Genomic DNA, 25,028 nt, shown 5'->3' with positions numbered 1-25,028 from the left:
CACGCTTCCATAGACAACCGCTAATACTGGCACCATATCATATCACCTCTATAAACGTTTCCTAAAATCATTATTTAAATATAGACTAATTAGCTAAATGTTAAAAAGAAAAGAGGCCTGACCTCCACAGATTTTTTCAAGTTGAGGGTAATTAATTGTATTTAATTTTATAATTTTACTTAATTTCTCAGCCTATTTTAATCAATAATAAAAAAATAGATGTAGGGTAGACCGAGTACAGTTCTGTGAATACTTCCCTTCACATGCAAGTTTGAACTGTCATTATCAGTAACTGCACATTCATATTAGTCTCCTCTCATGGGGAATTTAAAGGATGTAGTCCACACTGATGCAACATTTTTCATTTCCTTACTTCTCTTTCATTGTGAATAAATCATTATTTCTGTCTGATCATGAAAGTAAACTTTTCTTGTTGTAAATATTAATTTGTCTACCTAAATTAACATATTTTGTGACATGCTAGGATGCAAGGTCACTGAGAAAATCAAGCAAACATGCAAGGTGGTCAGTGGGGAAAGATGTAGCACTGTGTTACTTACAACTGTACCCATGCCATTAGAAACATTATAGCAAATGATCCTTCTACAGCTTTGTTAGCTCAGAAAGCTTCGATAAGTAAGCCAGACAAAAAATGAATGAATGAATGAATTGGTAGAAAACCAGACAGACAAATCTAGATAGATAGACAGACAGACAGACAGATAGATAGATAGACATATAGATAGATAGATTGACAGACGGATGGACGGACAGATGATAGATAGATTTATATGAGGATATTAGTCAATTTTGTCCAAACATATTATTATAAATGTGTATTTTGTTTGTTTGTATGTGTGTGCATGCCACAAAATGCCTCCTATCAAGGTCAGGAAAACCAAGAGAGGAGTTACAGCCCTGGCAGCACACATATGTACCACCCACATGCCTATTTTATGTGTGTGTTTACATCTGGAAGACAAACAGTATGTTTAACGTTGTTTGCTCATGTGCAATACACCTAGAAGACGTATGCCAATTAGTATGTCTCGGGTGTCAACAAGACATTCAGCAGATGTCTTTGAGATGTTTATGATTTAAAATGTTTGTTAATCTGATGTTTTTAAGATGTTTAGCAGATGTTAATTAGTTTGAGGTGCTTTCCAGATGAAAAGATCTAAAACAGACATCTCAGAGATGCACATGTGCTATCTGGGAACTGATATGTTAGAATATACATTCAAGCAACGTGTCTGTATATTTCACTTAAGTTAGGCCTAATGCCTTATTTACCCCCTAACAAATGAGTGTTACAACAGTAACCCAACATAAGGACTGTTGTAACAAACGTGCTCCTTGTCTTCACATCCTAATTAGAAACAATATATGCAGGCTTTTGACATTTATTTTGTTGGTAGACAGATAAAGGCATCTCACGTGAAAAGACTGCATGTTTATTCGGGTCAGTAGTAACTGTATTTGGTCTACCCTATATTTTAAGCCTATATCTAAATCTAAATACCATAAAATGCAACAGCTGAAGTTAGTGAAGGACAGTGTCACTGAAAGGCAAGCCTGCTCCCAGATATCTATGATATGAAACTAAAAGCGCGATATCATAAAGATTTTCAGCCTTTATATTTGCAATTTCGTGTCACGGTTTAAGAAAAAAAACAAAAAAAACAAAAAACAAAACGCGTCGCGAGACTACTGCGTTCTGAGGTGTTTTTGAACGTAAGGACACGTTCTTAGTGAACGCCCCCTTTCTGCTGCGTACAGAGATGCATCGCTGCTATTGCTGCCATGTTCAGTGTAGTTCACTTGTTACGGGGATGTTGAGGAAGTGGTGAGTGACATGAGCATGAGCCGCAGTTGATTCAGGACCGTGAGAAAACAGATTAATGCCGCTCTGCCATGGACGCGATCGGCGTGTCGCACACGGATCCGCTCGATGACTATGAACTGATACACCGCATCGGCAGCGGGACATATGGAGATGTGTTTAAGGTAAGACAACGGAACAAAGTATATTCGGAAATGATTTCCATGCATATACAGTAACTCTGAAAAATACTTCAACAAATAAATGAATAATGGCTTTATATGGGATGCTGAAGCTCTTTTGTTTGACGTAATCCCTTTCTAAAACTGACCGTAACCACATCATGCCATGATATGATATTTTATGCAATTATTGTTAATACTTTAAAATCATAATGAGTTAATATGGGGCTAATATCAAGTTGTCACAGTTTTACCAAAGTAAAATAAATATCACCTATAGTATTTTAGCTAAACTATTGTTGCCATGGTAAATTTTTGCTTAGCATTAATGCATTGAAGGAACCACTTAATACCAATTTCAGTGAATGAGTGTGCTCTGACCAAGTTACTCCACTATGACTTCAGTTTTCTCACCTCAATGGTTTTGATGTGCAGGAACCCCCCATGGGGCTCATATAAGTGTTGAACTCTGCAATTCCCACCATTAGAAACATGCAGTCCTGCATGCATCATTCTCTGTGCAATTCGGCTTGCATGCAATTTTCATATTTATTATCTCTTTTACTGTATGTACAATATTTGTCCCTTTCTATGAATTTAACTGATCATAATGGCACACTGTCCAACAGGCACAACAAAAATACCAGGGTGTGAAAATGATATGCTCAAATATTTGCATATGAGGAAGCAAATCATAAACCTAGTATACAGTGTGCAACATTTCTGTTGCACTGTATTGTTGACATTCCGGCTATGACCTTGTGCCCTATATGTGTGGACTGACCATCATTGCCACTCTGCCTGAACAAACATTAATCATTGACCTTGATAACGGAGAAAGACACATTGCAGGATGTGATTTGGTACAGCAGGAAAGAAAACAGGAAATGAGCACTGCTACTTTTTTTTTCATCTCTACTTCACCTTTCCAGTGCCTGCCGATCCACTATTGGCTGCTAGTTACTATGGGTACAAGCAGACAGCTTCATTTTTCTTGGTGACTAGTGCATACCACATATGTGCATATAATGTACCTTGCAAAATGTACAGTTAGCTTCACCGTCAATGTAGAATGGGTGTTATGGTCGCATTTTTAAGGAGGTAGTCCTTGTATTGTTGTTAGGACAGACATTATATCCTAACGCTAAACAAGTGTGGATGAGACAATCACATTTCCTTCTGAAACAGTCAAACCTCAAAGAGGTAGCATTCTTTTATGTATCACGAACACTTCTGGCTCTTCGTGTATTGTTCGACAATAAAATATGACCACAAAGTCACTGCAGAAACTTGAAGCACTGGAAGTTGAAAGTGATATGAAAAAAAAACAAACAAAAAAAAACACACTGTTGTGGTGGCTTGATTCAAGCGGTCTTTCGAAATCCAGGAGGAACATGAGTTGTTACAGAGTCTGATGACATCATATATAACTTATGTTTCATTATTTCTCTCAAGAAGCAAGCAAACAGAAAAACAAGGACCAAAAACACTTGAAACACTTATGCTTCAAACATGAGATAGCCTTGATGAAGGACTGTACTCATAAAAACATTGTCGTTTATTTCAGAAGCTACCTCAGCTTCGCTCATCAACATCCCTCAAGAAACACATAAAAAAAAAAGCACTTACACATGCATTATTATGTTTCATTGCTTATGCCCAGTTTTGTTTCTTTGTCTTTATAGGCCCGTAGCATTAAGACTTCAGTCATCACAGCTATCAAAGTGGTCAAACTGGACTCCGGTAAGTCAGAAAAAATATTGTTTCATTTTTGGCTTTGCCTGTTTGCATTGTACTGATGTGTTAATTTGTACATATTTATTTGTATTGCTATGTTTAAAAAGTGCAAAGTACTTGTAAGGGTTTTTCAATAGCTGATGCAGATGGTGATATCTATGATCGAAGATGAGAGTGGCTGATGTAATGCAATCAGTGGCGTAAGTACTGGCAGTGCAGGGTGTGCAGCCAAACCAGACGGCAAAAACAATCACGGGTCAGACGGCAAAAACGATCGTGAGCCAGATAGCAAAAACGAATGAGGGCCAGATGGCAAAAACGATAACGGGCCAGGCGTCAAAAACGATCAGGGGCCAGACGGCAAAAACGAATGAGGGCCAGAGGGCAAAAACAAATGAGGGCCAGACGGCAAAAACAAATGAGGGCCAGACAGCAAAAACAAATTAGGGCCAGAAGGCAAAAACGAATTAGGGCCAGACGGCAAAAACAAATGAGGGCCAGACGGCAAAAACGAATTAGGGCCAGACGGCAAAAACGAATTAGGGCCAGAAGGCAAATATGAATTAGGGCCAGAAGGCAAATACGAATTAGGGCCAGATGGCAAAAACGAATGAGGGCCAGATGGCAAAAACGAATGAGGGCCAGACGGCAAAAACAAATGAGGGCCAGACGGCAAAAACAAATGAGGGCCAGACGGCAAAAACGAATGAGGGTCAGACGACAAAAACGAATGAGGGCCAGATGGCAAAAACGAATGAGGGTCAGACGACAAAAACGAATGAGGGCCAGACGGCAAAAACGAATGAGGGTCAGACGGCAAAAACGAATGAGGGTCAGACGGCAAAAACGAATGAGGGCCAGACGGCAAAAACGAATGAGGGCCAGAAGGCAAAAACGAATGAGGGCCAGACGGCAAAAATGAATGAGGGCCAGAAGGCAAAAACGAATGAGGGCCAGACGGCAAAAACGAATGAGGGCCAGAAGGCAAAAACGAATGAGGGCCAGACGGCAAAAACGAATGAGGGCCAGAGGGCAAAAACAAATGAGGGCCAGACGGCAAAAACAAATGAGGGCCAGACAGCAAAAACGAATTAGGAACCAGATGGCAAAAAGGAATTAGGGCCAGACGGCAAAAACAAATGAGGGCCAGACGGCAAAAACGAATTAGGGCCAGACGGCAAAAACGAATGAGGGCCAGACGGCAAAAACGAATAAGGGCCAGAAGACAAAAACGAAGGAGGGCCAAACGGCAAAAACGAATGAGGGCCAGACGGCAAATATGAATTAGGGTCAGACGGCAAAAACTAATGTGGGCCAGACGGCAAAAACGATCGCGGGCCAGACGGCAAAAACGAATGAGTCAGTGTGACACTCATTTTTATGTCCAGATCTATTAAGTTTCTTTGAAAAATATATATTAAAAATGCTATTCACACAAACTTGAATACACATCTGTTTTGATGAACATGTTTTTCATTTTTGAGTTCAAAAACATTTTTATATTTTTTGTGAGGGTTAAAAAAAAAATTGTCTCATTAAAAGCTGAAATTCTTGAAAGAAAAAAATTTTGGTATAATATTGTTTGGAATAATCTTTTATTATTATTTCTTAAAAAAAAATATGCAGTGAAACAATTTTATTTTCAAATATTATTAATATTTTGTTTAGGTCAAATGGAGTAACCCTAAGAAAACTTCTTGATATTAGTGACTAAAAAATTCATGATATTTGTAAAACATATTTTTACCCTGAAAAGGATTTCATTTTTATTTATTTTTTTAAATTAATGATTTTGTATACACTTCCATACATTCAGTGTGCATGGAAAGTATTTTAATTGATGGTTACACCACTTGACATTTTTTAAGTCATTAAATTTATTTATTTATTTATTTATTTTTGTGCTATAAAATTTTGAAACCAACATGGACACAAAGACTACATTTATATGAGCTTGACACATATTTTAAACTAGATTTTTTTTTAAAGATCTCATTTTTATGATCTTCGAAAACCATATTTGTCATCAACCATCCATCAATTTTCTATAGCCTCTTATAGGGCTGGGTAAAAATATGATTTTCCGATGCATCACGATCTTCGTTTGAACAATCTGGATATTGATTCTTAAATCCCAAGATCGATCTTTCACTCTGTGTGGAAACCCTCTTTAATGCAAGTAAACACTCACATGTGCAACCAAATCTCACGCTATGTGACTAAAAATGTCAGTGATTAGTCGCTGGCTAGTAACTGTTCAGATTTCACTCCCCAGTGATTGAGTAGTATAGAGAAGAAGTTATTAACACAGAGGTCCTTTCATTGCGCGTTGAGAGTAAAAGTTTGTTCTAACTCGTTCTGTGTGTACAAAGACGAGATCCACTGATCCGTATGTCATTGAATAATGTCTCTTTTTATACCCTTTCTGTTCTGGACAGTCAGTTGTTGATTAAAAATATCACACATGGATGCACTAAAGAAACCAAGCACAAGACATCTTCTCTAGTTATACAGCATATGCTTACAGGCAGATGCCGCTAGTCTTAAAGAGACAGTACCGATTAAGCATGTGTTCTACATATTAATGTGAATACTTGTAAATAGTACAACTTATGTAAGTAATCAATAAAATTGTTACAGAAATATGTCTGCAACATAGTATATGCAATTTCAAGATGCAATTTTAATTGAGGGAATAGACTGAATCTGAACATTTTTCAAAAGATAAATATGACCAATCTGATGAAAAACTAAATAAAAACTGGATAAAATAACATTTGTAAAATTTATATTTTCGAATTCTACCTAGAAGTGTTGCCTAGAAGGTTTCTTTATAATTAAGAGCATTAGCTGAGAGAGCATTTCTTTTATATGTAAGCAAATTGGACATTGTAACAGAAATGTACCAATATGAATCTATCGAGAATCGAATCGAGATCGGAATCGAATTGAATCGAGAGTTTCTGAATCAGAATTGAATCGGGAAGTCTGTATCAATACCCACCCTAGCCGCTTATCCTATGCAGAGTCGCGGGTCCTTATTTGTCAAAGACCCTTAAAATTCAGATAAGTATTGCAAACAGAATATAAATAAAATTGATCAAATTAAATAAACATTACCATTTTACTCTATAATTATCGGGTTATTGGCTAAATGGCCACATATGATTCAACTAATCAAATTAGCTGATATATCGGCCTAGTGTAAAGTCTGTAGTCTGTTACATAGGCTCTTTTCAGCCTTCTGTTTTGGGCTTCCTAAAGACTTTTGCATCAACACATTGTCACATATTCTATTATATACATTTTGCTATACACTGGAAAAAAAATGACAATTAAGATTTACTTAAACTTTTGCAAGTTTTTGCACACAGTTTTTCTAAGTAAACTTTAATGGTATTAAATTAAGAAATTCTACTTAACTTAATGGCATAGCATTGATTAAAGTGAGTAAATGTAACTTAAACATTTCAGTTAATACAGAAACTTTTACTTACAAATCTGATGTACATAAATAATCTTGGTAAAATTTAAAGGAACATTTTATATGAACATTTCACATTTGGAACTTTCATGTTTAATTATGTACCACATGGCATACAGAAGCCTTTCACAGGGAAGATTATTGCATGCTGTGTGGTCTATTAGACAACATCACCTTGCATTACTTGCAATAAAAAACAAGATACAGAACTGCAATTGCAGACCTCAACACAAAACACGATGACCGTAACAATCAACAGATACTTTCTTTGATCGTGAACGGTTAATTTTGAGTAGAAAATTAACTTCAGACTTCACAAAACAAAATCAGCAATAAAAACGGTGTTAATAGACTTGCAAACATTGAAACCATGCAAGCTCATTAGTTATTCAAGCCCAGTGCATGCTGGGAACACCATCTTTGAAAAGTTTAGTAAAATGTACTTATTTTATTACATTTCAGCTCAATCTCTTAATCCTGGTAAATCCAAAAAAGTTGAAAAAATGCTATTATATTGATAACAGAGCAGAATCCTATAGCCCAGATAACAGACAAGGTTTACGCTCTGTGTCTTTCTCCATCAGGTGATGATATATCAAGCATTCAACATGAGATAACCATGATGAAGGACTGCACTCACAAAAACATTGTCACTTATTTCGGCAGCTACCTCAGGTTAGCTCATTAACATCCCTCAAGAAATAAATAAACAGACAAACAAGATAAAAAAAAACTGTTTGTATTAAATAGTAGCATGCTGAAGTGAATCTAACAATGAAGCTTATCCATGTTCCACAGAAATAACAAGTTATGGATCTGCATGGAATTCTGTGGAGGAGGATCATTGCAGGACATTTACCATGGTACAGTTCTCTGTATCTTCACTTCACTACTTAATTTGGCCAGTTCAAATGTGCATTTATGACAGTTCATTTAGCAGATACAAGCAGATAAATAATATTATTTACATGGCTATCTGGAATACTTGATTCTAATAGGTCAAATACAGTATACATATAGCTGTACTAGTTTATACACTGAAAACCCTAATAAGTTGACCGTACTCAGTTTATTGAGTAAACTTGTTCCCTCAATTGAATTGAGTAATGGCCTCTCCAAAACATGTGTACTTAAAGGAATAGTTCACCCAAAACTGAAAATTTGCTGATAATTTACTCACTCTCAGGCCATCCAAGATGCATCTGAGTTTCTTTCTTCATCAAAACAGAATTTAAGATTTTCAGGATTTCATTTCAGGCCTCCTCCTCTAAACAATGCAAGTGAATGTCCTCTTTTTTTTGACGGCCCTAAATGCATATTTAGGGTGCATCAAAATAATCCACACGACTCCAGTCGACAAATAAAGTTCTTCTGAATGCAAACGATTGATTTTTTTTAGAAACAAAACAATACTTATTTAATTTTTAACTACAAATGTTCGCTTCCATACATCTCTGTGACTCGCGCTCATAAGAGGGATGACGTAAGCTTGTCGGTAAGGTCACGTGTCACGTGGAGGAGGAGGCAGGAAGCGTGTCATTGTTTACAAGAGGAGCAGCGCTGTACAGAAGTTTAATTGTCTTTGCTGTAGATTTGTATTGTTCAAAATGGTAATTTGGTGTGTGTATCCTGGATGCTTCAACTTTCAGAAACCCCAGAGAAAATGCACGGTGGGAAAAATATAAACTTTTCATTGATTGCTCATACATGAACGTGAGCGTTTGAAGCTCTGGCTTATCGCGCTGAACCTGGATATCAGTACACCCCTGCATTCTCTCAAATATTGGACGGTGTGCAGTGAACATTTTACCCCTGAGGATTTCAGACCATTGAAAGAAACAAAGGGTCGATTTCTGAATTCTTCGACTGTGCCCGTGCTGTTCTGCACCTCCCTCAGCGCTCCGCTCCTCATCACCCAATTTCTAATTCACCACACCTGCACTCAATTCAATCGCTCATTACTGCCTGCACAAAAGTTTGTGAAGCTTCTCTTCTGTGTGATATACCTGTATCATTGATCTCACTGTGTAAATCCTGTGAATCTCAGTAAACGCTCTTGCACTTGGTTTCACTAACTATAACGTGTGTGGCTTGAATTCCTGACAGTCATATATAGCCTATATATTTCTGCTAAAGAAAAAGTACTAGTAGATATCGCAATGGCATTGCTCTGAAATAAAGGATGGTTATTTACTGCAGGAATGTTTTTTTGATTATTATTTGGAAATGATTTTTTATTTTATTTTATATTGTGTGAATATTCTTTCTTTTGTGTGTGTGAGTGTGTGTATCTGTGTGTTTGAAATTGTTTTGGACTGTTTTGGTTTGTGAACGGCGCTTGGTCTGTGGTCTGTGCAAGTTCCTCTTGTAAACAATGAAGCTCTTCCTGCCTCCTCCTCCACGTGACGCGTAACCTTACCAACAAGCTTACATCATCTCTCTCGTGAGCGCACATCACAGAGATGTACGGAAGCGAACATTTGTAGTTAAAAAAGTATATAAGTATTGTTTTGTTTCTGAAAATAATCAATCGTTTGCGTTCAGAAGAACTTTATTTGTCGACTGGAGTCGTGTGGATTATTTTGATGCACCCTAAATATGCATTTTGGACCGTCAAAAAAATGGAGGACATTCACTTGCATTGTTTAAAGGAGGAGGCCTGAAATGAAATCCTAAAAGTCTTAAATTCTGTTTTGATGAAGAAAGAAACTCAGATACATCTTGGATGGCCTGAGGATGAATAAATTATCAGCAAATTTTCATTTTTGGGTGAACTATTCCTTTAAGTTCATTTAACTAGGTAATCGTATATAATGTACTTAACTATTTAAGTTAACGTAACTAGATGCAAGTAGACTTAAGTCAAATGCTACTTAAATGTTGATGTTTCTACTTAATAATTGTAATTGAATGGAGTCAAATTTAGATCATACAATAACACATCAAATTAAGAAGATTATAACTGATTCTAGGTCAGTCATAAAATAAACTTAATTCGCCACAGAAATGAATAGACACCTGTACATCAGTTGTACATGCACAAGAAGAAGTGAGATGGTGTTAAAAGGGTCCAACTTGACCAAAGGGGACACAGATCACCATTTTCAACAAAACAACATAAATAATACTACAAAAGAGCCACTACCTCTATGAAAACAACTATTTAAATGCCCCCATATGTTCCCTTTGACCAGGGAAACATAATTAAATAATTCAGGTGCAATGCATTATGGGTATTCCCATTAGCCTTAACTGTGTACTCAATAGTTTGAGTTATTAACACTTAAAATCTTAAGTCTATTGATTTAAAAAAAAAAAAAAAAAAAAAAGTTCAAGTAACATAGATATTTGAGTTATGAGCCAAAAACTTGACATTTCAGTAATGCAGGCATTCTTATATGTTGTTTCTGAATTCCTGTCAAGCTGTTTACTTTAGTTTTTGTGGTTATTAATATTGCCTGAAAGAGGATTATGTTCATATGGTATTTTGTTGCTCTGAATGAGGTCATTGTGTTTCCGCAGTCACTGGTCCTCTGAAAGAGAGACAGATAGCCTATGTGTGCAGAGAGACACTTCAGGTGAGGACACATGTTATCTTTACATCCTTACACAAAGTCTTTTACCATCAAGGTTCATGGGCCAGTATGAAGGCTGCAACATAAGTTTTTTTTTGTTTGTTTTTGTACTATCCAAGTCATTTTTGGTTTTGATTTTAATAATGCCTCAGGATTAGGTTGTATTTTGTCTTTTTTAAGGCTTTTCACACTTCGTTAACCCTTGGATTTTGGAATAGTTCACCCAACAATGAAGATTCTGTCATCATTTATGTACCCTCATGTTGTTCCAAACCTGTATTACTTTCTTCTATGTAACATAAAATGAGACATTTTGTAGACACTATTGGTTGCTGTTTTTCATGCAATTATGTTAAATGGGTGGAGTTTCAAAAAGAGTGTTGATAAGAGTTCATGAGAGAAGTAGCAATGTCCAATTCATGAACTTGGTCCATTTGACAAAACCATTCTGAATGATTTTTCATGAATCGGGCTGACCCAGTCCTCACGTTTAACTCAATGACTTAGTTATCCGGTCTGAGCAGTTTTCATGTTTACAGCTCATTGAAGGAAAGATCAACAGTGAACAATGACTTAAATATCGGTCTGTGTCTCAGATATATTGTATGGCTCTGCTCAAATTAATTGTATGGCTTTAGAAGGCTTGAAAGAGAGCGCACAAGATGTATGGACTACTTTTATGATACTACTATGGTGCTTTTGTGTCCTTTTTGAAGCTTGAATGCTCCTGACCCAATTTAAGGCCCTGATATACTTCCAGAGAAGTTTTTCGTTGTTTGTTCAGGAGTAAAAAGCTGAGCAATGGTATAATGTTTGTGAACATTCAGGCACACGGCACACCGCTGTGGGAGGCATCTAGAAGTACATTTAAATGTGAGGATGCTCAGGAACACCTTAACGAGTGTGACATTAAAATGTGTTATCAATTACTTTATGCCTCATTCCATGTGTAGAATTCACACTAGATCAGTAAAAGATGTCTTTTTAACCACTAAATGATGATTTAAAGTGCTGAAATATACAGTTGAAGTCAGAAGTTTACATACACCATAGCCAAATACATTTAAACTCAGTTTTTCACAATTCCTGACATTTAATTGTAGAAAACATTCCCTGTCTTAGGTCAGTTAGGATCACTACTTTATTTTAAGAATGTGAAATGTCAGAATAATAGTAGAGAGAATTATTTATTTTAGCTTTTATTTCTTTCATCACATTCCCAGTGAGCCAGAAGTTTACATACACTTTGTTAGTATTTGTTAGCATTGCCTTTAAATTGTTTAACTTGGGTCAAACGTTTTGGGTAGCCTTCCACAAGATTCTCACAATAAGTTGCTGGAATTTTGTCCCATTCCTCCAGACAGAACTGGTGTAACTGAGTCAGGTTTGTAGGCCTCTTTGGTCGCACACGCTTTTTCAGTTCTGCCCACAAATTTTCTATTGGATTAAGGTCAGGGCTTTGTGATGACCACTCCAATATCTTGACTTTGCTGTCCTTACGCCATTTTACCACAACTTTGGAGGTATGCTTGGGGTCACTGTCTATTTGGAAGACCCATTTGCGAACAAGCTTTAACTTCCTGGCTGATGTCTTGAGATGTTGCTTCAATATATCCATATAATTTTCCTTCCTCATGATGCCATCTGTTTTATGAAGTACACCAGTCCCTGCTGCAGCAAAGCACCCCACAACATGATGCTGCCACCCCCATGCTTCATGGTTGGGATGATATTCTTCGGCTTGCAAGCCTCACCTTTTTTCCTCCAAATATAACAATGGTCATTATGGCCAAACAGTTACATTTTGTTTCATTAGACCAGAGGACATTTCTCCAAAAAGTAAGATATTTGTCCCTATGTGCACTTGCAAACTGTAGTCCGGCTTTTTTATGACAGTTTTGGAGCAGTGGCTTCTTCCTTGCTGAGCAGCCTTTCAGGTTATGTTGATAAAGGACTCGTTTTACTGTGGATATAGATCCTTGTCTACCTGTTTCCTCCAGCATCTTCACAAGGTCCTTTGCTGTTGTTCTGGGATTGATTAGCACTTTTCGCACCAAACTATGTTCATCTCTAGGAGACAGAATGCATCTCCTTCCTGAGCAGTATGTTGGCTGCGTGGTCCTATGGTGTTTATACTTGTGTACTATAGATTGTACAGATGAATGTGGTACCTTTAGGCGTTTGGAAATTGCTCCCAAGTATGAGCCTTACTTGTGGAGGTCCACACATTTTTTTTTTCTGAGGTCTTGGCTGATTTCTTTTGATTTTCCCATGATGTCAAGCAAAGAGGCACTGAGTTTGAAGGTAGGCCTTAAAATACATCCACAGGTACACCTCCAATTCAGTACACCTCCTATCAGAAGCTAATTGTCTAAAGGCTTGACATAATTTTCTGGAATTTTCCAAGCTGCTTAAAGGCACAGTTAACTTAGTGTATGTAAACTTCTGACCCACTGGAACTGTGATATAGTCAATTAAAAGTGAAAAAATCTGTCTGTAAACAATTGTTGGAAAAATTATTTGTGTCATGCACAAAGTATATGTCCTAAACGACTTGCCAAAACTATAGTTTGCTTATATTAAATCTGTGGAGTGGTTAAAAAATGAGGTTTAATGACTTAAACCTAAGTGTATGTAAACTTCTGACTTGAACTGTATATGCAATATAAAATGCACAATTTGTCTGTGTTTACATTCTGAATTCTTGATGCTAATGCGCTAACACACTATACATGGCCATAATATGCACAGAAAACACTCTGTTATTGTAATTTATGATGACACAAATACTACTGCAAAGACTGGAGTATAAAAGAGTGTTAATGGAAATAATACAGACAAAAGAATGATAATAGGCATACGCTTTCAGCTACAGATGGCATATGAGTGAGGCAGCATCTAAAACAAAAGAGTGAATGAGTGCTTAAGAGTATTTGAGTAGATCTGATTCCTTTTCTTGAATAATAAAAAAAAAAAAAAATGCATGGCATGTTCTTGGAAAATGTCTCTACAAGAGCAATCGATGTAGGTCAATTTGCACCATCTCGCTAATAACTGCTCTCTGGTGTGTTCATGTTAACTGATCTTGACTGACTGAATGGTGTGAATGGGGAATTAGCTACCAGCCTCAACGTAGGTGGAGCTCCAGGTCACATCTACTGATGATGTGGACCAATGGCTGTAAGAAATTGTTACAGTTTTGTTAAAAATTTGCCCTGGCAAGCTGTTACGAACGACCGAAATGAAAGCTAAAATACCTTCTTTTTGGACAGATTTAGTTCTTAATGATGTCACACCTGTTCTTTCTTTGATTTTGTATGAAGTGTATTGGGGCATTTATTGTTGTTAATTTCATGGAAAACAGCTACCAGCACAGTCTTCAGAATTTCTACTTTTATGCTCCACTGAAGAAAGTAATTCACACAGGTTTTGCATGACACAAGGGTGATTTTGCACTCCTCGTTAAGGCCACATTTAACCCTTTTTAACCCCAACTGTATACAATGGTAAGTTTCTAACCTTGGGTTGAATATATGTTTATAAAGTTTGTTGTAGTGCCAACCCTGAATTGCAGTGACATGTGTACAATGTGTAATGATTGCCTCATTAAATATGCATGCACATAAACATTTACACATGATGTTCATTTTCAGCGTCTGAGGGTAAACAGTAAAATATGTTGCACAGTGCCAGGCACACACGTTAACTGGAGTGATAAATGCATCCTATATTTATCCAATCAATGTTATTAACCTCGGAAATATGCAAGTATGAACAGTATCATGTAATTGATGTAATTACAAATATACAAAGTGAAATCTCAGATGACCCTGTTTAACAATTTCAAGTGTGAAAAGCCCATTTATGTGGTGTTGTTAGTCTTTATCTTTACAGCTGTTGTTTTCTGTTTGTTTACAGGGATTGCATCATCTCCATCAGGCGGGAAAAATGCATAGAGACATAAAAGTAACCTTACAAATCAGTACATCATTAAACCATTATTGTCAGGGATCAAAACAATCATGGAAAACCTGGAAATAACAAAGAATTTTACAATGGGGTTTTCAAGGCCTGGAAGAGTTAGGAAAGTAAATGAACAAAATGTCATGGAAATGACTATAATGAGTTTTTATATCTATGGAGAGTCCTCATAAGTATAGCCGCACGTGTGTGTGTGTGTGTGTGTGTGTGCAATGATAGCCCAGCTCTGATAGTGTGGATGTGCTCATTGTGTCATTCTTTGTTGTCCACAGGGTGCCAACATTCTTGTGACAGAGCGGGGAGACGTCAAACTAGGTCAGTCTGGGTTTACCCCTGTCTCAGCCCCACACATGTAAACACACAAATGCATATATTAACTAATACTCCTTAAATCTTATTTTCCCTTTTGTCTACCCTCTGTCTGTCAGCGGATTTTGGAGTGGCAGCGGAGATCAACGCATCTGTTGCCAAGAGAAAGTCTTTCATTGGAACGCCATACTGGTGAGTGTCCTTAAACAAGCTGTCACTCAAAAACACAGGGAATAATTTATTTCAGTTCTTTAAAAAAAAAAAGTCAGCTCAGATGTCTGGCATAATAACAGAAGAAATTATGTTAAAAAGATAGTTCTCTTTTTGGGTGAAGTATCTTTTTAATGACCATATCTTTCTCTCAGGATGGCACCAGAAGTTGCAGCAGTGGAAAGGAAGGGGGGCTATAACCAGCTATGTGATATCTGGGCAGTGGGCATCACAGCCATCGAACTAGCAGAGCTGCAACCACCTATGTTTGACCTGCACCCAATGAGGTGTGAACACTTACACACACACATACATTAAACACACATTTAGACTAGGGCTGTGCTGATACAATCAAAAATCAATATATCACTTTTTCTCACAATATTACAAAGATACTTTAGATCCTTGTCTTTGTTTATTCATGTATGTGTGCATTGATATAATTTCCAACTGAGAAATGAATGAATCAAGCTGTCTAAATAAGCACAAACCTTTAAACTGGCGCTTTTCAATGTGGTCAGAGTCACTTCTGACATGCCATACTGACAAAAGTGAAGCAATCGCTTGAGATATATCCCACAGATTCAATCTCTTGTACAGACACGCTGGGTCTCTCTTGCACGTTTGCTGCAGTTTCAATCGTGATCCAAGTATGACATTGTGGCATAGTGTATATACAATATACTCTCACCTAGCACTTTATTAGGAACACCTGTTCATCTACGTATTCATGTGATTATCTAATCTGCCAATCATGTGGCAGCAGTGCAATGCATAAAATCATTCAGATACGGGTCAGGAGCTTCAGTTAATGTTCACATCAACCATCAGAATGGGGAAAGAATGTGATCTCAGTGATTTCGACCATGGCATGATTGTTGGTGCCAGACGGGCTGGTTTGAGTATTTCTGTAACTGCTGATCTCCTGGGATTTTCACACACAACAGTCTCTAGAGTTGACTCAGAGTGATGCCAAAAACAAAAAACATCCTGTGAGCAGCAGTTCTATGAACGAAAACGCCTTGCTGATGAGAGAGGTCAACGGAGAATGGTCAGAATGGTTTGAGCTGACAGAAAGGCTACGGTAACTCTGATAACTGCTCTGAACAATTGTGGTGAGCAGAATAGCATCTTAGTATGCACAACACGTCGAACCTTAAGGCAGATGAGCTACAACAGCAGAAGACCACATCGGGCACTTTATTAGGACCATAATGTTCCTAATGAAGTGCTTGGTGAGTGTATGTTTATCGTACCATGAGGTTGTTGGTGATACAGTTAGCCCTAATTTAGACCCTTGCAAAATATTCAAACCTTTTGGCACCCCCAATGTACATTCAGTACTGTTAGTTGTTTTCACAAGCTTCAAAGGGTTTGTGATATAACCTCACCTAGCCTTACACATATGCTGTGTCCGAAAGCTGATAAATGCTGCCTTCTCAATAGACTGATCTCACTGTTAATTTGGCAACAGTAGTTCAAAAGTTCTTCAGGTGAAAATGGCGTGCTTACCGAAAATTGAATCACGTAAAAGCATAAGAGATTTATCGGGTACGTAAGAGCTATAGTTATAAATTGTCCATAGACTGCTGCCAAAAGAGAGTATTTTTTTAACCCTAACCCTAATCTAACCCTTACCCAAACCCCAACCCTAAACCTAACCGTCAGTGCACTTCAAATTTCAATCACATTTCAATGTCCAAACAAGGGAATTTCAAAGGAATAGTTCCCCCAGACATGAAAATGCTCTCATCATTTACTCACCCTCATGTCATCCCAGATATGTATGACTTTATTTCTGCTGCAGAACACAAACAAAGATTTTTGAAGAATATTTCAGCTCTGTAGGTTCATATAATGCAAGTGGATGATGACCAAAATTTAGAAGCTCCAAAAAGCACATAAAGGCAGCATAAAAGTAATCCATAAGACTCCAGTTGTTTAATCTATGTCTTCTGAAGCGATTAAGTCGGACATCAGCAGTCTCCATGGCGATCATGATTTTTAAGCTTGATTACACTTCCTAGCGCCATCTAGCACTCTGCGATTGCGTCACATGCTAGGAAGTTTAATCAAGCTTGAAATCATGATCCTGCCTAGAGACTGCAATGGCAAGATGTACAGTGAAAAATGAGTTATATATTGTCTGTTCTCACCCAAAGCCTTCGCTTCAGAAGATATGGATTTAACCACTGGAGTCTTATAGATTGCTTTTATGCTAACTTTGTGTGCTTTTTTTGAGCTTTAAAGTTTTGGCCATCATTCACTTGCATTGTATGGACCTATCAACCACAAAACTTTGCGATGCAGTTTGCGAATGTTCGTTGGAACTATGGTTTCGGGAAACATCAAATCGTTGAACTATTTTAGTAACGATTGAACTTCCGACCATAGTTGACTAACGATGCTTTTGGGAAATGCACCCTTTGTTGACGGGGCTCAAAAACAACAGTGTAAATGTAAAATGGGCCAAGACTAAAGTTGACCAAAAAGAGAGACAAATTTTGGTGTTTGGAAATATGTAAAATGTTATTTCTCATGTCATTCATAAGTTTTAAAAGCCTTGAAGGAAATCTTATATCCATATTTTATTATATAATTTCAGGTTAAATATAAATAAATGAATTCTTTTTTTTCTTTCTTTTTTTTTATATCCCCTTTTTCTCCCAATTTGGAATGCCCAATTCCCACTACTTAGTAGGTCCTCGTGGTGGTGCAGTTACTCACCTAATCTGGGTGGCGGAGGACAAGTCTCAGTTGCCTCTGCTTCTGAGACCGTCAATCCGCGTGTCTTATCATGTGGCTCGCTGTGCATGACACCGCGGAGACTCACAGTATGTGGAGGCTCGTGCTATTCTCCGCGATCCACGCACAACTTACCATGTGCCCCATTGAGAGCGAGAACCACTAATCGCGACCACGAGGAGGTTACCCCATGTGACTCTACCCTCCCTAGCAACCGGGCCAATTTGGTTGCTTAGGAGACCTGGCTGGAGTCACTCAGCAGCACACCCTGGATTCGAACTCGTGGCTACAGGGGTGGTAGTCAGCGTCAATACTCGCTGAGCTACCCAGGCCCCCAATAAATGAATTCTTAAGGTGCATGAAGCACATGAAGTATGACAATTTGTATGACAATTAATCGTCATCATCGTGAAAGCCCTAAAACCATGGCCGGGTCTAAGGGGGGGCTGGGGGAGCATTGCAACCACTGAATCATGCTTACCATTATATATCTGAACACAATTACTTCCTGGTTTCCATGGGGTCAGAATCCGTGTCTCTGAAGCTGCTTGCGCGACGTGCTATCAGTAGCGCTATAGGTAAAGCTGATCACATTTGAACTGATGCAAAAATGTCTGGTGGGGGATGGTGCTTGTCAGTTATTTGGCAGAATGGGGTTGATTTCAGGGTACATGAACATTCAGATGTCGATATCCCATGTGATCATGCTGCTCTCAGATGGGAAAGCAGCAACAAGGCACATCTGAGTCCAATATTTGCATTTTTACACAAAAAAAAAAAAGATAAAAATACTCAGTACGATTTTTTTCCCCCCACTCTGGAGTGGTATAAAGCAGCAAATTAGCTAATAAATATTTTATTCAGCCTTTTAGTGTTTCAACTTATGACTCAATTTCTTCTGAGTAATAAGCATTGTAGTCACTGAACATTTGCTTGGTTACAGTATCTATAAAGCTCATACAAATGCTTCCTCTCATAAGCTTCATACAAAAAAACGCTGTCTGTTTAGTCATTGACTGACTATGCAGCGAAGAAGCAAGGCTTTGCAGAGACAGTTTTGGTTGAAAGGTCAGAATGAGATATGGCTGTTGTGTGGGTCGTGTCTCAGCTGTGGAGAACAAACATGATTTTATTGTTTTCTTTCAGAGCTTTGATGTTGATGTCAAAGAGCAGTTTCCAGCCTCCCAAACTGAAGGACAAGAACAAATGGTAACTCTTGTCCATTATAGCTGTCGATTTTCCTTTTAAGTTACCGAACACAATGAGAGCAATTTTTTTCTTTTGTAAATTTAGGTCCACAGAGTTCCACAATTTCATCAAAATGGCGCTCACTAAGAACCCTCGCAAGAGGCCAACGGCAGAAAAACTCTTACAGGTGCGTGTTAACCAAAGAGCAATATCTCCTTATCTTTGTTTTTGTTTAGTGATTTATCTGAGCTGTTTAGTGATTTATCTTACCTTATAAGCAGTCATGAGTCATGATTTCAATTTTGTAGGCCAGTCTGGAAGCCATGAGTTCCTTTTGCATTTTCCAAAGGCTTGTGTGTGTAAGATATGAGTAAAATGAAGTCTCTGGTCATAATTACTTGAAGAGACTTTCACATTTTGTTCTGCAACATAAATAATGACTACAACAATAAGGATGTGCATTTATGTGCTTGACCAGACAGACCATAGCAGTCCTTATGTAACAACTTGTTAGCAACTTACATTTTAAAAGCACACAATGGCTTCAAAATGTACACTTGAGGTACATGTGTGTACTTTATGCTGTAGAACAAAACGTGAAAGTCTTTTTAAGTAATGTTAACCATAGACCATTTGACTCAATTATTGGAAAAAAACCCACTATTGTAAAAAACTGGAAATTCCCGGGGGAACACATGGCTCAGAAATACTAATTTCCTCCCGGGTTTTAGGGCAAAAAATCAAACAGCTCAATTAGAAAGATGTCTCTATCTTGTGAGCTCTCTGACCACTGGTCTCTCTGTTTTTGCAGCATGCTTTTGTAACACAGCTCCTCACCCGTAATCTGGTTATAGAGCTGCTGGATACAGTCAATAACCCGGAGCTGCAGCAGACACTCACTATGGATGAGAGTGACCTGGAGGTGAATAGAAACCAATAGTGTACTTCTGTGTATTGAAGATTGAAGTAATTACTAAAAATGATACATAGTTAGGCTGGGCGATATATTGAGAATGCACAATTGATTTTAATGCACTTTTTATGGTATGACAGAGTTATAAACTATAAATGTTTTAATACTTTGGTAGCAAACATGGCATTAAAGTTGGCCAATTTGATTTGTGCGAATCAGTTTGTTGGTTATTACAAAGTTTCAGTACAATATACAGTATATATAGGTAAATATTCTTACTACTTATTATTATATTGCATACTGTAGCCTAACACTTTACGAAAAGGTTCCACTCATTAACGTTATTTAATGCATTAGGTATCATGCACTAACAACGAACAATATATTTTTACAGCATTTATTAATCTTTGGTAATTTTAATTAATAAAAATACAATTGTTCATTGTTATTTCATGTTAGTTCAAGGGATAGTTCACCCCAAAATAAAAATGTTCTCATCATTTACTCACTCTCATGCCATCCCAGATTTTTAGAAGAATATTTCAGCTCTGTTGGTCCATACAATGCAAGTGAATGGTGACTAGAACTACAAAAGCTCCAAAAAGAAGACTATGTCAGCCAGAACTTTGAAGGTCCAGAAATCACATAAAGGCAGCATAAAAGTAATCCATAAGACTCTAGTGGTTTAATCCATGTCTTCAGAAGCGATATGATAGGTGTGGGTGAGAAACAGATCAATATTTATGTCCGTTTTTACTATAAATTCTCCTCCCTGCCCAGTAGGTGGCATTATGCACAAAGAATGTGAATTGCCAAAAACAAAAGGAGAATGTGAAATTGAAAGTGGAGATTTTTTGGAAAAATAGCTTAAATATAGCTCTGCGTCTCAACCACACCCATTATATAACTTCTGAAGACATGGATTTAACCTCTGGAGTCTTATGGATTACTTTTATGCTGCCTTTATATGCTTTTTGGATCTTCAAAGTTCTGGCCACCATTCACTTGCATTGTGTGGACCAGCAGATGAAATGCACATCTGGGATGGCATGAGGTTGAGTAAATGATGAGAGAATTTTCATTTTTGGGTGAACTATCCCTTTCATAGTGCATTAACGAATGTTAACATATACAATTTGTTTATTTTAAAAATGTATTACTATATGCCACAACATTAACACCACCTGTCTAATATTGTGTAGGTCCCCCTCGTGCCGCCAAAACAGCGCCAACCCGCATCTGAAAATAGCATTCTGAGATTATATTCTTCTCACCACAATTGTACAGTGTAGTTATCTGAGTTACCGCAGACTTTGTCAGTTCGAACCAGTCTGGTTCTATTTGGTTCTATGCTATTCTGAGATGCAGGTTGGCACTGTTTTGGCAGCACGAGGGGGACCTACACAATACTAGGCAGGTGGTTTTAATGTTGTGGCTGATCGGTGTATGTTAAAATTAACATTAACCAAGATTAATAAATGATGTGAAATTATTGTTCATTGTTAGTTCATGTTAACTAATTTTAACAAATGAAACCTTATTATAAAGTGTTACCGTGCATACAAATGAAAATAAGGACTAAATATCATGAAAAAGTGTAGAAAACATGCTTTTATTTTTTTAAAGTTGATTTTTACTGTATTTTACTTTTCGCATTAATTGTTTTGAATCAACTTGGCAACAATGGCGGTTGAAATTATGGTTCACCCTCCTGAGCTATTTCAGAGCAAATCCATTACCAAGAGGCTGAAAAAAAAAAATCTCATTAGTTCACAGGACTGTTTGTTCACTGTAATGTTTTAATGTGATTATATGTCTGTGTGTGTGTGTTCACAGATGTGCAGTGTTCTACCTGATAAGATTCATTCTCTAGTCAAACACTTGCCTGTACAGAGAACTCTGTCTGAAGAGCAATGTGAGTGCTGTTAATACTCTAATGGACAGTCAAAAGATTAATCTGTAGTGATTTTCAGTTTTAAGGTTTGAAGAAATATCCAAACCATGTTCCTAATCAGCCATTGTATCAAACAAATCAAACAAATTGCAGCAACATGCAATTTGTTTGTCTGCACTGAATGCGATAATGTTGTGCGATTCACAAGCAGAGACAGTCAGAACATATTTGATGTTTAATGTACAGTCATGAGGAGCAGGATTTTGGAAACCAAGCGATCGACAGAATGTCCTGTTGCTCATCACTTGTCGCGGCCTCAGCTGGTGTGGACAAAAACTCTGATTAACATGGATGATATACCTTTTATCATGTGTCACTTTATCGCATAGCGTCTGGTTAGGACACAGTGTTAGAAATAAAGAGTTCTATGTAAACACCCTCTTTACATGTTAAATGAGTAACAGTACTTACAGGCTGCGGGTTTGATTTTGCGTCTAATAAGGGTTGTTAATCATTCAATAACAGCTTTTTTCACAGCCTGCATTATATCAAATCAAATCAAATCAAATCAAATCAAATCACCTTTATTGTCACACAGCCATATACACAATTCTTGGGTGCAGTATCAATTTACAATAAACATCAGATTAACACAACACAATTTAAAGTCTAATATACACATACAACATCCAAGACAAAAAACATAAGAATTGTAAACAAAACAAACAAAACACTACCATGTTGTGTCGGAGCTCGCAACGCAGCAGCCATACTCGGCGCCATCTTGAGTCTTTTTGTCAGATTCACAAAACAATTCACAAGCGATGTCTAATTTTTTAATAAGCTGATCTTTGGTAGTTATCAGCATATTGCTATGCATATAACACACTCATTAATGTGTAAATGTGGGCTGTCATGAAGTCACCAAACAAGATGTTTTTCACTCAAAAACTATTCCCTTAAGTTCCAATTAGGGCTGTCAATTGATTAATATATATATATATATATATATATATATATATATATATATATATATATATATATATATTAATTCTAAATTTAATTCAAATAATTTAAATGCATCTCATTATTGTGGCAGACAAGTAAAGCATTAATAAGATGATACAAATTGTGGCTTCAAAAGGAAATAAATAGTTTATTTCCATATTATTGAACATAAGCCTTTTATTGACCTATTCTATTGGTCCACAGTAATCCATTTTGCAATTAAATTTGTCAGTATGTGCAAGATACAGTAGATTTATCATAAGGGCCTTTCCAAAGACACAATGTACATACAGTGGCAATAAAAAGTATGTGAACCCTTTGGAATTAGCTGGTTTTCTGCATTAATTGCTCATAAAATGTAAGCTCATCTTCATTAAAGTCAGTATAGACAAACACAATGTGCTTAAGCTAACAACACACAAACAATTATAACCATTCATGCCTTTATTGAACACATCCCATTAAACATTAACAGTGCTTTGAAAAATTAAATTAATCCCTAGGCTAAAGAAAAGAAAGAAAAAAAAAGAAAAAAGCTAATTAGAGTAAGGATTTGGCAAACCTGGCATCCTATTAAAGGATTAGTTCACCCAAAAATGAGAATTCTCTCATGACTGACTCACTTTTAAGCCATCCCAGATGTGTATGTCTTTCCTGCTTCAGCAAAACCGAAATTAAGATTTTATTAGCACATTGCAGCTCTGTATGTCCATACAATGCAAGTGAATGGGTGCCATCAGGCTGTTGGCTGTTTGATGGTCGAAAAGGCATATTTAGGCAGCATAAAAGTAATCCACAAGACTCCAGTTGATCAGTTAATGTCTTCTGAAGCAAATCAATAGGTTTGTAAAAAATAAATCGATAATTAAAACTTTATTAACTTTTAAAAAACACTTCCAACGATTTAAAGTTAAAAACGTTTTAATTATCGATTTATTTTTTACAAACCTATCGTTTTGCTTCAAAAGACATTAATTGATCGACTGGAGTCATGTGGATTACTTTTATGCTGTCTAAATATGCCTTTTGGACCATCAAACAGCCAGCAGCCTGATGGCACCCATTCACTTTCATTGTATGGACATACAGAGCTGAAATGTGCTTAAAAAGTCTTCATTTTGGTTCTTCTGAAGAAGGAAAGACATACACATGGGATGGCTTAAAGGTGAGTAAATCATGAGAGAATTATCATTTTTGGGTGAACAAATCCTTTAATGAAATGATATTGTAGATGTGGGCTAGAGCTACTTTGACTTATAAAAAGCACTCAAACATTATGCGTTTGCTATTCGCAATAAGCATCTGCTGACGTGGACCATGCCTCGCAAACAAAGAGATTTCAGAAGACCTACGATCAAGAATTGTTGCTTTACACATAGTTGAAAAGAGTTACAAAGTTATTTTGAAGAGCTTAGATATTCATCTGTCCACAGATAGACATATTTTCTATAAATGGAGACGATTTATTATTGTGGCTACTCTCCCTAGAAGTGGCCGTTCAGCCAAGATGACTCAAAGGGCACACCTCAGAATGCTCGGTGAGGTAAAAAAGAACCTTAGAGTGACAGCTAAAGACTTTAAGGAATCATTGGAACTGGTTAACATCTCTGTTCATGAGTCTACTATATGGAAAACATTAAACAGGTATGGTGTCCATGTCAGGACACCACGAAGGAAGCCTATGCTTTCCAACAAAAACATTGCTGCATGCCTGAAATTTGCCAAAGACCACCTTGACACTCCACAACACTACTGGGAAAATGTTTTGTGGACTGATGAAACTGAGGTTGAATTGTTTGGGAAGAACATGCAGCACTGTGTATGGCATAAAAAGGGCACCGTATACCAACATGAAAACATCATCCCAACGGTAAAGTACGGTGGAGGGAGCATCATGATTTGGGGCTGCTTTGCTGCTTCGGGGCCTGGACTGCTTGCAGTCATCGAGGGAAAAATTAATTCCCAAGTTTATCAAGATAT

At 37.2% G+C, this 25,028-nt stretch overlaps 1 protein-coding gene across 3 annotated transcripts in view; it reads left to right on the top strand.

Annotated features, from left to right (window-relative positions):
• Positions 1–1,785: 1,785 nt before the first annotated feature.
• map4k6 (mitogen-activated protein kinase kinase kinase kinase 6) overlaps positions 1,786–25,028 on the top strand; it is a 39,086-nt gene continuing 15,843 nt past the window's right edge. Inside the window, exons 1-13 of one of the 3 annotated variants that reach the window (XM_051677448.1) lie at positions 1,786–2,007; positions 3,690–3,747; positions 7,810–7,900; positions 8,024–8,088; positions 10,748–10,803; positions 14,719–14,766; positions 15,054–15,096; positions 15,210–15,282; positions 15,456–15,587; positions 19,192–19,254; positions 19,339–19,420; positions 20,045–20,155; positions 21,983–22,061. In XM_051677448.1, coding sequence (XP_051533408.1) covers positions 1,915–2,007; positions 3,690–3,747; positions 7,810–7,900; positions 8,024–8,088; positions 10,748–10,803; positions 14,719–14,766; positions 15,054–15,096; positions 15,210–15,282; positions 15,456–15,587; positions 19,192–19,254; positions 19,339–19,420; positions 20,045–20,155; positions 21,983–22,061 — 994 coding nt within the window. In that variant the 5' untranslated portion in view covers positions 1,786–1,914. The remainder of the gene's footprint in view (positions 2,008–3,689; positions 3,748–7,809; positions 7,901–8,023; positions 8,089–10,747; positions 10,804–14,718; positions 14,767–15,053; positions 15,097–15,209; positions 15,283–15,455; positions 15,588–19,191; positions 19,255–19,338; positions 19,421–20,044; positions 20,156–21,982; positions 22,062–25,028) is intronic. The other 2 variants (XM_051677449.1, XM_051677450.1) reach the window with 2 other exon arrangements.

Source organism: Myxocyprinus asiaticus, chromosome 38 (assembly GCF_019703515.2).
Source record: "Myxocyprinus asiaticus isolate MX2 ecotype Aquarium Trade chromosome 38, UBuf_Myxa_2, whole genome shotgun sequence".
In the NCBI taxonomy this organism is placed as follows: Eukaryota; Metazoa; Chordata; class Actinopteri; order Cypriniformes; family Catostomidae; genus Myxocyprinus; species Myxocyprinus asiaticus.
This window is presented reverse-complemented; position numbering and strand designations above follow the sequence as displayed.